At 40.2% G+C, this 11723-nt stretch overlaps 1 protein-coding gene across 1 annotated transcript; it reads right to left on the bottom strand.

Moving 5' to 3' along the window:
* Positions 1 to 7716: 7716 nt before the first annotated feature.
* Positions 7717 to 11411, bottom strand: NPVF (neuropeptide VF precursor). Its single transcript, XM_009709353.1, has 3 exons — positions 11237 to 11411; positions 9084 to 9456; positions 7717 to 8182 (listed from the first exon to the last, which is right to left on the bottom strand). Exons 1-3 carry the CDS (start codon positions 11375 to 11377, stop codon positions 8175 to 8177), a joined length of 522 nt encoding a protein of 173 aa, XP_009707655.1. The 5' UTR covers positions 11378 to 11411; the 3' UTR covers positions 7717 to 8174.
* Positions 11412 to 11723: the final 312 nt, after the last annotated feature.

The following is an 11723-nucleotide window of genomic DNA, read 5'->3' as shown; positions in this document are numbered from 1 at the left end:
ATCTCAGGTCAGAGCTCTTTTAACCTTCCCGATGACTAATGCAGAAAAGATGAAGATTTGCAGAGGCGGTTATTAAACCAGTACCCTCTCTGTCTGAAACTGAATAAGCTTCAGGGGATGTAATGTGACAGAGCCAGTGGAAACAGAAAACAGGTAATTTTTAACTGATTAAAGCTATCTTTCTGTTACCTACATAGTGGTGGGCTGAGAAAAGGTGAGGCCAGCTCAGCTAAATAGGGAGAAAAATAATTTCTCTAATTCATATTTTTCCCCTAATTGTGGTGGAGAAAATAGAGGAATGTGAGCATTTCAGTAAACAGGACTGAGATGTCGTTCTCTGGACTTCTCACTGATTTTGATAGCCACGATGCTGTGAGAACTACACATGCATTTGGATTCAAAAAGAGCCGAAGCAAGCTTTTTACTGAAGTGAGAAATGATACATATTCTATCCTTAAGCCGGCGCTAAAAGGCAAAAGTTAGAAAGCATTGATAGACAGCTTAATACACGCTTCAATAAGTGTTCTTTTCAGGCTTTATTTTGAATGCCACTGTGATTTATTTTTTTTTTTTTAAATTTACTTGTTCTAGGAATAGTTATTTAAAGATAGAAAGTTGAGTATGACCAGACTTTGTTAATGTTGAAAGTTCATGAGATAGCTTTTGTAAAGCTAACTGTGTAGTTTGCATTTTCCTAACTCCTCCAGCAGCCTCTGACGGCAATTTTCAGCCCAGGTTCTGCAAGGGAGTACACGATTCTCCCCAAAACGGAGCTTTACAAGGACTGTGCTTTCTGCCCTCTGGTGGCCACAGGCCAGTTTGGCAGTTTTGCAACGATGGGAATCTGAAAGGCTTGCATTGCACTTCGATAATCCCAAATGTCTTGATTTTACTTTAGAGAAAAGACATAAAATTTTGTATCTCCGAGCCAGTTTTTCTGTATACAATTTATTTATGTATATCTTTCGTTTGAGTAGAGCAGTCGTCTATTTAGGTTATCAAATTAATTAGTAATTTTCTTAGTTTTACGTCATAACGCAGAATACGAAGATGTGACTTGCACGTCAGAAGAAATAGGTAAGGATCATTGCTTTTCTAGCCATTCAGGTAATTTTAGTTCAAGGGCCTGTGCCTCACTTTTGGCCTGTTCACATGAAAAATGCTGCATAATTGCATACGACAGCTTCTTCACGCCTTCAGTGATTCTTTAACTTGTATATAAGTTGAATTGCACTCAGTTTCCGTGTTGTGTCAACCAATCAATAAATACATTGATTCCAGTGGAGTTACTTCAGATTTATCTCAGACTGAGGGCAGGATCAGGCCGCAATGCCAATTTATATTTTACAAAGATCCTATACAGTTTAAGGGTTACCATGTATCCTTTGTATGAATAATGCTATCAAACACAGGCTTATAGAGGGTTGCATTGTTTCAGTTAAGGCTACTGCTTATCACATTTTCTGACAAGTATACAGAGACAGAGTAGGTATACGTACGTGCACAGTGACATCTCTAGTGCTTGTTAGCTGCTGAGGATCTGAACAAGAAATTTTGTAGCAGATGTGTGAAAGCATATAATGCAATAGTGATTTAAGAGAACAGTATTATACAAAACAAGAATAGATTAATCACTGTCAATATAATACAAACAAATGAGAATATTTTGCTGTTATACATTGGAAAACAGGGGGAAAAAAAGGCATTACTTTATACATTACCTGCAAACTTTCTCCTATGTGCCCCTTTTCCCAGTCAGCCCAAGTTACCATATCCTCTTCTCTGTGATTTCTGGGGTAACTAGGAAAATCACCACTACACAGGCACAGCCTGCGCCGCTGTTGTGCCAGTGCCAAACTGTGCACCATCTGCACTTAGCAGGAGAGGGAATTAAGACCTAGAAAGAATTTATCACTAGTTATACATTTAAGATGGGGGTGGGCTCTGCAATCCTCCAGGCCACACCTGGGGATTCATAAATTCATATGCAGTATAAATATGTGCAAGAATACATCTGTTAGGAAATGTCTTGAAATATGGAACTTCAAGAAGCATACGGTGTTGGCTGAGCCGGCACAAGAAATACCATCTGAAGATAATCTGCTCTTTTTCCCTCCCTTGCTCTTTCCACACAAGCCTGACACTTCTCGTTCAAGAGCAATTCAGAATCACCTGCGTTCACACTTCTTTCAAGATTCCATAAGCCATATGTGACCCCAGTATAACTACACTATAGGTACCCCGGTGTACCTTCATTGGTATTTAATTTCTTCACAGGTATCTAAATTAAACTTCTGACTTTTCTTTCATAACTGCCAAAAGAAATCAGCTGCTGAATGAGGCTGTACCATTTCATTTGAAATGCCTCTTGAGGGAGAGGGAAACTTGCGGCTCTCAGAATTGATGATGGTCTCTAAGGGCAAGTAGGTTCTTAGTCAAAAAGATAACCACACTCAAAGACAAGCTCAGCACCCAACATATGCTTGTATTTTTTCCTTCAGACTCTCTCTTCAACAGTAGGGTTCAAAGCAAGTTTGTCTCCATTCTTTTACAAGTTACATTCTGCGTATTGGTCATATAATATAGTTAATTATAAAAGCTTTCATTACCACAAGATTCAGATGTATTTTATATACACACAGAGTTGAGTAGCTAAGAGAAGCAGCTGATTTTAAAAAGTTCCTCTCTATTCTCCTTCACTGATTCATGCAAAAGGACCAGCTAAGCCCTGCTGGGAATGAGCAGCACATGGAGCTCATCAGACCTTACTGGCTCCGTTCAGCAGCGTATTGGTTTTGCGTGGCAAGGTTTTGATAGCAGGGGGGCTACAAGAGTGGCTTTTGTGAGAAGCTGCTAGAAGCTTCCCAGATGTCCGATGGAGCCAATGCCAGCCAGCTCCAAGACGGACCTGCTGCTGGCCAAGGCCAAGCCCATCAGTGACAGCTGGGATGACGTATTTAAGGAGAAAAAGAAAACCACAACTGCAACCGGAGAGAGGAGTGAGAATCTGTGGTAGGAGCAGCCCTGCAGAAGACCCACAGGTGAGTGCAGCAGGAGGAGGAGGTGCTGCAGGCCGAGCACAGACCCCCTGCCAGCCCCTGGTGCAGCCCACGGTGAGGCCGGCTGTCCCCCCGCAGCCCACGGAGGCCCACGCTGGAGCAGATCCCCACCTGCAGCCCGGGGAGGACCCCACACCGAAGCAGGGGGATGCCCAAAGGAGGCCGGGACCCCGTGGGAAGCCCACGTTGGAGCAGGCTCCTGGCAGGCCCTGTGGCCCCGTGGAGAGAGGAACCCAGGCTGGAGCAGGTTTGCTGGGTGGGCTTGTGACCCTGCGGGGGACCCAGGCTGGAGCTGTCTGTGCCCGAAGGGCTGCACCCCGGGAAAGGGACCCACGCTGGAACATACCTACCTGCACCATTGCTGTTACTGACTGGGAAATCTGCTGTGGCAAGTGACCTACACTTGGTGAGGGACTTGGGGTTAAAGTTATAAAGGTATATAAGGAAATAGAAACAAAGATTCCTTTGTGAAGCAACAGTTTTGTCTTAGCTTTCCATCTCCCAAGCTTGAATAATTGTAGAATCACAAAAAAGTCTGGGTTGGGAGGGTCCTCTGGAGATCATCTGGTCCAATCTCCTGTTGAAAGCAGGGCCTTAAAAGAAATAATTATCTGCTGAGATGCTGCTATGTGAGACAAAGCAGTACTTGGGTGCTTCTGAAAATCTGGGATGTAGCAAAATGAATTTTCGTATGCAAGGTTTTTCTGACCTATGTCTGTCTTAATCACCTGACTCCTTTTTTAAGACTTGCAAACAATAGAAACAGCCTTCTGGTTTTCCCTGTACTTTATGCACTATCAGCAAGTTGGAGGATGGTCATAAAGGGATGGAATGAACTTAAATAGCATTTAATACCTTCTGGTTTTAGAAAACTATTATAACCATGTACTTTTCTTATAATACATGTGCAATGGTAGCCTACAAATACATCTGAGTTTTCTGAAAGCCTATCTAGAATACTTCCTCCACCGGTTAACTCTAGGGCTCTAAGTGGATATTTGGGATGACATTTGTAAGAGAAACTTGTTTTTTGCTGGTTTTCACCAAAATTTTATGTGGATATGGTTCCAGGTAAGACCATAGGACCAAACTTCTGGCTAATCACTTTATAGGATCCACATGCATAGGTATGAAGAGGAGAAAAAATGTATTTTACACTATCCGTCACTCTTTGAGATAAAATACACAGAAGGATACCTTAAGCCTCTTTTTCCCTTCCTAAGAGCACAGATTTTTCTCATCTGTATTCTGTGCTATGAAAGATCTGTGTGGCACCACCTGAGGCCCTTCTACACCTTATGTCATCATGACAGCAGCACAAGTGCGAATTGTTTATCTATGGGTGTCCATGCATCTGTGTTGTACTTTAGTGGGTGTCACTAATGAAAACATACGTGATTCCTGCTAATGCGTACTCTTCAAGAGGGGACAATTTTTAAAATGTCTTGTTTAGGGTTTGGAAATTTCTAGTGGTCTGTGATGGCCAAGGCTAGCCCAGTTGTCATCTTTTGAAGAAAACGCAGAAGGCAGTTGCAAAAGCAGTTGAAGTGAATCTAAGACTGACAGATTTCAAATGCCAGATGCCCAAATCTTTGGCTCCTTCTGAGGGTAAAACAACAATGCCTCTTTACATTCTACTAAATCTGTCCAAGTGATATATTGAAATCAACAATATGATGAGCCCTTAGACTTACAAATTAATCGGTAGATTGTCAGCTGTCCTCTCTATAAGCTTAAGTCAGAATCTAAAATAAGCCTGGTGTTATTTTTGCATGGAGGCTTTAATAACAGACATAAATATTACGTGCACGGCAAGGAAGGCCGGGAGCTCCTGAACCCTACTAGAATTCATGCCAGTAAGCCTCGATAGTCTGTCACTTGATTTACTCGAGTCCTTTCCTTGCTTTTTCCCAATTCATGAATAATATCTGTATATGGATAATAAATAATCTGGTGAGTAATAGCTATAGCAATGTATGTTGCCTGTTGTGCCCCTTCTCCTCCCGTTGCACTATCCAGTGATTGTTTTCTTGGCTCACATGCTCTCAAGCCAAACAGAAATTTTGCACAGCATAGCATAATTCCTCCTTTATGTACTTTTCACCTGGCTCTTCCTCTGCTGAGGGAAAATAAATCAACAGCCATCTCCTGTATCCATGCTGTGGAGCTTGCAATAAGAGGGCAACCTAATTGTACTTGCTGCTGGGCCAATGTTTGGCCTTCTGCTTTCTTCCCATAGCAGCCATCATTAATGCCAATTCTTTCCCTGTTGCTAGGTGATACGTGCCTTAAAAAAGCAGCTTCTATTGCTGCTCAGGGATTCTCACAAATCTTGTTTGCTCTTGGTTCACATGATGTGCAGTGAGGTTTGCAGGGCCAGAACACATCTTAAAGTTCCGGGCATTTCCTTCTGCGTTTCATTTGACTGTAAGTCATGTAAAGATCCCACAATTTTTCTGACTAAAGAAAAAATGATGTCCTGTTCTGGTGGCAGGCAATGACAAGACTTCTGCTTCATAGGCTGGGTCTTGGACTTTGCCCCACAGAATTTGTTGACCGATGTCCTTCAGCGCGGTCTTGGCTGCAGTACCCAAGTGTAACGCTGCAAAACTGGCCTTTCCACAGCACTTGTTAGGTCAAGTGTTTTCTGAGACTCAGAGAGAAGCCCAAAGATTGATTTGGGACTCTTACTTTCAAAAGGTACAATCTCATTGTTTATAATCAGTTTACATGTCTCTCTCTCCTTGATATTTCAAGTCTGAGTGAGCAGAGAGACGAGATATTCTCAGGATTGTGGTCTCACTACTGGATTGAATTAGATTCACGAGCCAGAGGTTGAATAGTGTTGTGTTTCAAGTAACCTCATTAACTTCATACAGGAACGACAACTCAGGCTCTGTCCCAGCTATGAATTTATCTGATAAAAAGTATCAATTGGATTAGGATTTTTTCCAGGTTCCTCTAAAGATATGTGGCATGTAAGGATATCTGGTTATTGGTTATTCAGCATAAAAGACTAAGACAAGAGACAGGAGAAGTAATAAAAAAACTCTCAGATACCCAAACCCTGAGGGAAAGGAGATAACAAGACAGTAACAAAGAGCAGGACTCTTAGATTACTGATTGATGGGACCTTAAAGGAACCACTCAACGCCTTGAGGAGGTTCAGCCAGAGCTCTATAACTGGTTATCATGGATCTCATGGGAAAGAACAAACTTAAAATGGGATATTTGAGAGGGCTTGTAGGATCACATAAAACTTACTGTGGGATGTTTGAAGGGATGTGGGAAAGTGCTAAACTTCTTTTGGGATGTTTAGGAGAGAGCCAAAGACAGTCAAAGGGAGGGATCAAGATAGATGGGGGAAGAACAAGCATGGGAAAATGGAGAAGATGGGGGATAAAAGAGGTCGGCTGCATGCAGTCAAGCTGCTGTCAGTATTTTTTATCAGGCTATGCCCTGTGCCTGATCATTACAGTGTGTCTTATCTTCTTGTTAAACTCAGTAACTGAATGTTTTCCTATGTGAGTGTGCTCTCTAGTCTGTGTGCGTGTGTGTGTGTATGGTCTGCTAGCAAATTTCAAGCTAGGCTAGCTGGTGAGTATAGTGAGCGGTCTGAGTGCCAGCAGCTGGAGACAGAGACTGAGGGTTGAAGGGACCTGCAGGTCTGAGGGCTAGCAACTGGAGAGACAGATTGTCTGGGTACCAGCTATTGAACAGACTAAGCATGTAACGGCTGCCGCTGAAGGGACCCATTTGTGTGTGTGATTGTAATATGAATTTAAAGCTAGACTAGCTGGTGAGCAGGAGAAGAGGTGTGGGATCCAGCTACTAGAGAGACCATAGGTTAGGACAGTGGTGGGACCAAGGGTCTGAGACCCAGCTGCTGGAGAAACCACAGGTCTGGAACAGCTACCAGAGGGACCTGTTTGCATGTGTTTGGGTGGGAGATATGCTAGCAAGCTTTCAGTTTGATTTGCCTGTGGGTGAGAAAAAGGATCAGCCCATTTGTATGCTTATGTCAGTCTCGGTATATATGTGGACATTGTGAAGGTGCTGCTCTCTTGCCCGTTGGTCGTCAGCTGTGGCTGTATAGTGTGTGTATGTATGTGTGGTGTGGTTTTTTGGGGATGCCTAGCCCCACCGTTGACCAGACGCGGTGTCAAGGTAATGCAGCATCTGAGGGCCAGAAGAAAGAATCCCTTAGATCCCGCAGTCCACCAGATTTGGCTTCCCTGTAACAGGTGCAGATTCAGTTTCTTTTCAAAGCTTACTGAAATCTCAGTTTTGGAGGAAGCCTAAGCACACGATATTTCACTTAGAAGGGAATGGTTTTCATAAGAAATATGAAATGGAAATATGGGCTTATAATGGAGTAGACCCTTCCGTGTGTGTATCTGGTAGCTGTAATGTCATTCGCATTAACAGAGGAATCAAGACACCCACAGGGCAGATCTTGTAGGACATTAGGGAGGGCATTATCTCAAATATAAAACCCAAGATAATTGCATTACAATATGACTTTGGTTAGATGTTATTCCTCTGTGGGCGTCCAAGAAGCTAGGTTTTATTTGTGGCAAATTCTTGACAAGTCGCCTTTCAGATTTATATCTAACATGACTCATAAACAATGGGAAAAGTGCTTTCTTTACATTTTACTTGATTTTCTTTAGCTGCATATGACACAAAGGGTACTGGTGGTTTTGATCCTGCTTCTGTTTGTTATTCACATCATAGACTTCTTTTTATTTGTACCATGCTTCTTTATTCATACTATGCTGCTTTTAATTTTGCTTAAAATGCTTTCAATTATAGAGCCATTGTTCTGAAATTAGGTTTTACAACCAATAGGACCTAAGTTGCACAGAAGTGAATAGAATTTATACTACACTGCCACTGAAGTAAACTGATACAACAGTTACTACAATTATCATTGCCTTATACATCAAAGGTTTGTACAGGATAAATACATTATTCATAACATGAAGAGAGGTTTGCATTTCAGTCCTCATATGCTTCCTTTTCATGACCTTTAGCTTTGAAAACACATTGCAGCTTTTCCAAGTCTTTCAGATTCTGTCTTCATGATTTCATTCCAGTGTTAACTGTTAGAATTCATATCCCTAAAAATATAAGACAAATAAAACAAAATCTGTTATCATCAGGTGAAACAATGAGAAAAGAATGAAAGGAATCAAATTAAATAAGAGAGAGTCTTGGCTTCTGGTATATCAGTTATCTTTCCTGGCCTGAACTTCTATTTTATGCATGTCAGATGGAAATCAGGGGTAGCCAGCTGAATCTTGGTTCCAAGATAAATGGACAGTTCAAATAAAGCAGCAGATATTGTAAGAAGGGGAGGTGGTTATTGAAGAGCTGGTTTAAATTATTCTTAGTAATGGGCAGTAAATATTTTTCCTATGCTGAAAAAATTTCGGAGATATAAAAAAAAATTTTTCATCTTAACTTGGAATGAAAATCAAAATCTCAAACATTGTCTCAGTAAGACGATCAAAAAAAAAAAAAAGGCTCGGATGCGAAAAAACCCAGCATTTTCAAAATGCTGCAATTCAGGTTGGAATTTTGTCCTTTTTTTTTAAACTCTAATTTGCATAAATTTAGAAAATGGAAGAGTAATTTTTAGGTAATTTTGTTTGGTCATTTTATAGTGCTGAAATGGGATATTTTAATGATTCTGAACATTTTCCACCAAAGCTTTAAACTTTGCAAAATGAAACCTGATCTAAAAAAGTGTTGTCAAACCTAATCCTGTCATATGAATATTTTTGGCTTTGGCTATTTGGCATCTTCTCATCAGAAAAGATTTCATAAAGAGATTCTCTCCTAGTTCTTGTGATGAGACTTTTTGATTTGATGAACTGCAAATCTTTCTTTTGGCAAATTGGACTCATATTTAAATGCTTAGGGAATATCCCTTGAGGAATTCTGGTTGTATTTGATCATCATTAACCTATGATTTAATATGCATTTTAATATATGGCTTGAACACTTGCGTAGTATTACCTGGTTCAGATTCCTGAACATCTTGAGGCAGATTGACAGACAGTGACTTCCCAAATCTCTGTGGGAAATTTAGAAGTGATTGACTGGAACTTTTACCACGTGGAGATCTCCCAAGCCTGTGTGATACTTTTGGAGCATGCCTCAATATGTTTTCTGCAAAAGCTCTCCCAAATCTCAGAGGCAAATTAGCAATTGGTTTAATGCTTCTTTCTTCTGGATAATTTCTTCCAAACCTAAGAGGTAAATTAGCAACTGAATTTGTCATCTTTTTTACTGTGGGAGGGTTCATTTTAATGATATTTTTTGATCCCCAGTCTTTCATTTCTTCAAAGTTGAGACTCCTCTGCTTTTCTTCCAAGATATTATCTTTAATCTAAAGAAAAATAATTAAAAAATGGATACTATCATTTTGTAGGGCATTACTCCAGCTACCAATCACACAAAGTATTCATTTTCATACATCCTTAGAAAGCTTCTGAGTAACACTCTTTTTTGGATATCTAATGCTTTTCAACTGTATTTGCTAACCTCCATTGTAATGTGAGCTACTTCATATGGATTACTTCATATGCAGACATTGTCCTGCTTACTTTTTCAGTAAGCTCACCATAAAAGCACATCTCTATATCAGTATCCACAATTGTTCAAAATGGCATCAGTCAGAAATATTTCTGGGCATAGGTGCTGGTACCTGTGCCATCAGTTAAGTGTGGACAGGAGTGATTGTCAGGTCCATATTTGCTAATATCACCAACTGAAGTTCTCTGGAGGGGAAGATGCTGATTGTATTTAGTGACTTGATACAGACCCAGCCTCTTACTCATTTGGTCTGGATGAACAGGAGGATGGACCAAGCTGCTTGAAAGTGTAGCTCATTTCTTCCTTAGCATTGAGTGGATGCTTTTGACCCAAGATCCTGCTAGGCTAATAGCCAGGGAAATGAATGGAAAGTGTGAGGGTCAAGCCCACATCATGCCTGTTCTGGCCTTGCAGCATAGAGATGGCCCTGAGCTTTAAGTTGTTTTAGTCGTCCACTTAGTATACAAGATGCATTAGGAGCTCCTGGGCTCCTAATTTTTGTGCAACCACCACAAAATCTACTTTCTGTGTCTATGCTGGCATACAATGAAGAACTGAGCCTAGTATATTACCTGTCTCACGATGTAAAGGGCAACTGTTGCCTGAAAAATAGCTGTATCAACATGACCCTTTCTTATATAGCAGTGTCCCTTCCCTGGGCATCTTGAAAATCACTTGGTTTTGTGACAAAAATATGTTTTTTAGTTTCAGTTAAAGACACAAATGCTGCTAATCCTAATTTCAGTTCCTTGTCCCTGTTGGGTGATTTCCCTGGAAGCTTCTCCAGTTACTAGGAGAGAAGGAGAATGAACCATTCAGAACAGTTCATACTCCATGATTAAAACATTAAATAAACTATCCCTCTGATTGGATCTGCACACCCCTTCTGAAGTATATAAAAGACAGTCAGCTGAAGACCAGATGATTTCACTAGCATAATTAAAGTTAGATTTTGGTTTGAAGGATCCTTATCACACCAATGATGATGAGTCAAAAAGAGAGGTTGGCTCTCATTTCCCAGGGAGTATTTGCAGGGCAGACAAGAAAAATAATACAGATGAACTGTGCAAATTTCATTTGGCATCTATTGAGACATAATAAAGGTGCAACCCTGCAAAGATATTTTTATAGTCAATTTCCAGAGTAGAATTTTAAGACCATTAGCTATATTAGATTTAAAATGTTCTCTGTTTATCATTATTCTTTGAGTATTACAAGCATGCCTTTATTAATTTTGGATTAATAATGTATCTGTTATATTATGTGCATAAAATGCCTGACAGGAATGTTAATTGCAGCCCTACTGTGTAAGTAAGAAACATTTCAGAAAAAGTCTCAACCTAATCACAAGGCTGTATTGCAAGAAAATTGAAACATGAATTGATTTACACAGTATGTGTGTCCGAGCAAATTAATTTCCTGAAAATTCTTTCAACAAGCTTTTTTTATACTGCTAGTGCTGTGATGCTAAATACCGTGCAATGAGGTTAGAAGAGCCTTTGCCAAAAAATTCAAAGTGCTCAGGATCTGACCCACACTTCCCCCAAATAATGTCTTAGTAATACAGATCTTACCTCATAATATTTATCATCATCGTCTTCTCTGCTTTGTAGACTGGACTTCATCAGTTCATCTAGGCACGTACTATTCGACGTTAGAAAGACCACTGTAGCTAAAGCAAACAGAATAAACTTCTTGGTTGAAAAGACTTCCATTTTTCTCAAATTAGGCTTACTTAGAGAGCTCAGAATCTGTACAGAAAAGAAAACTGCTATCATTTTATATGATCAGAAAACAAAAAGATTTTGTTCCCTATGACATCAGTCTCAAAAGCTTCAATTCTTAATATTAATTAGGGAAGTAATTTTAATATATTTGAGGAATGTGGAGAATTTCTTTTGTGAATCTTTTTAATGAACATAGCTTCTTGTAAGGGACACACTGACTTTACAAATATTTTGTTCGCGTGAAATATGTCTTAATTAGCTAAATTTGAGAGCCACAAGAGTAGGGACTTAAAACAGCCACAATGTTCCATCAGCAGTAGACAAAACCCACCTT

This window comes from Cariama cristata, unplaced genomic scaffold, assembly GCF_000690535.1.
Source record: "Cariama cristata isolate BGI_N322 unplaced genomic scaffold, ASM69053v1 scaffold6231, whole genome shotgun sequence".
Classification (NCBI taxonomy): domain Eukaryota; kingdom Metazoa; phylum Chordata; class Aves; order Cariamiformes; family Cariamidae; genus Cariama; species Cariama cristata.
Note: the sequence above shows the minus strand (reverse complement) of the source record. Positions and strands in the feature narration are given on the sequence as shown.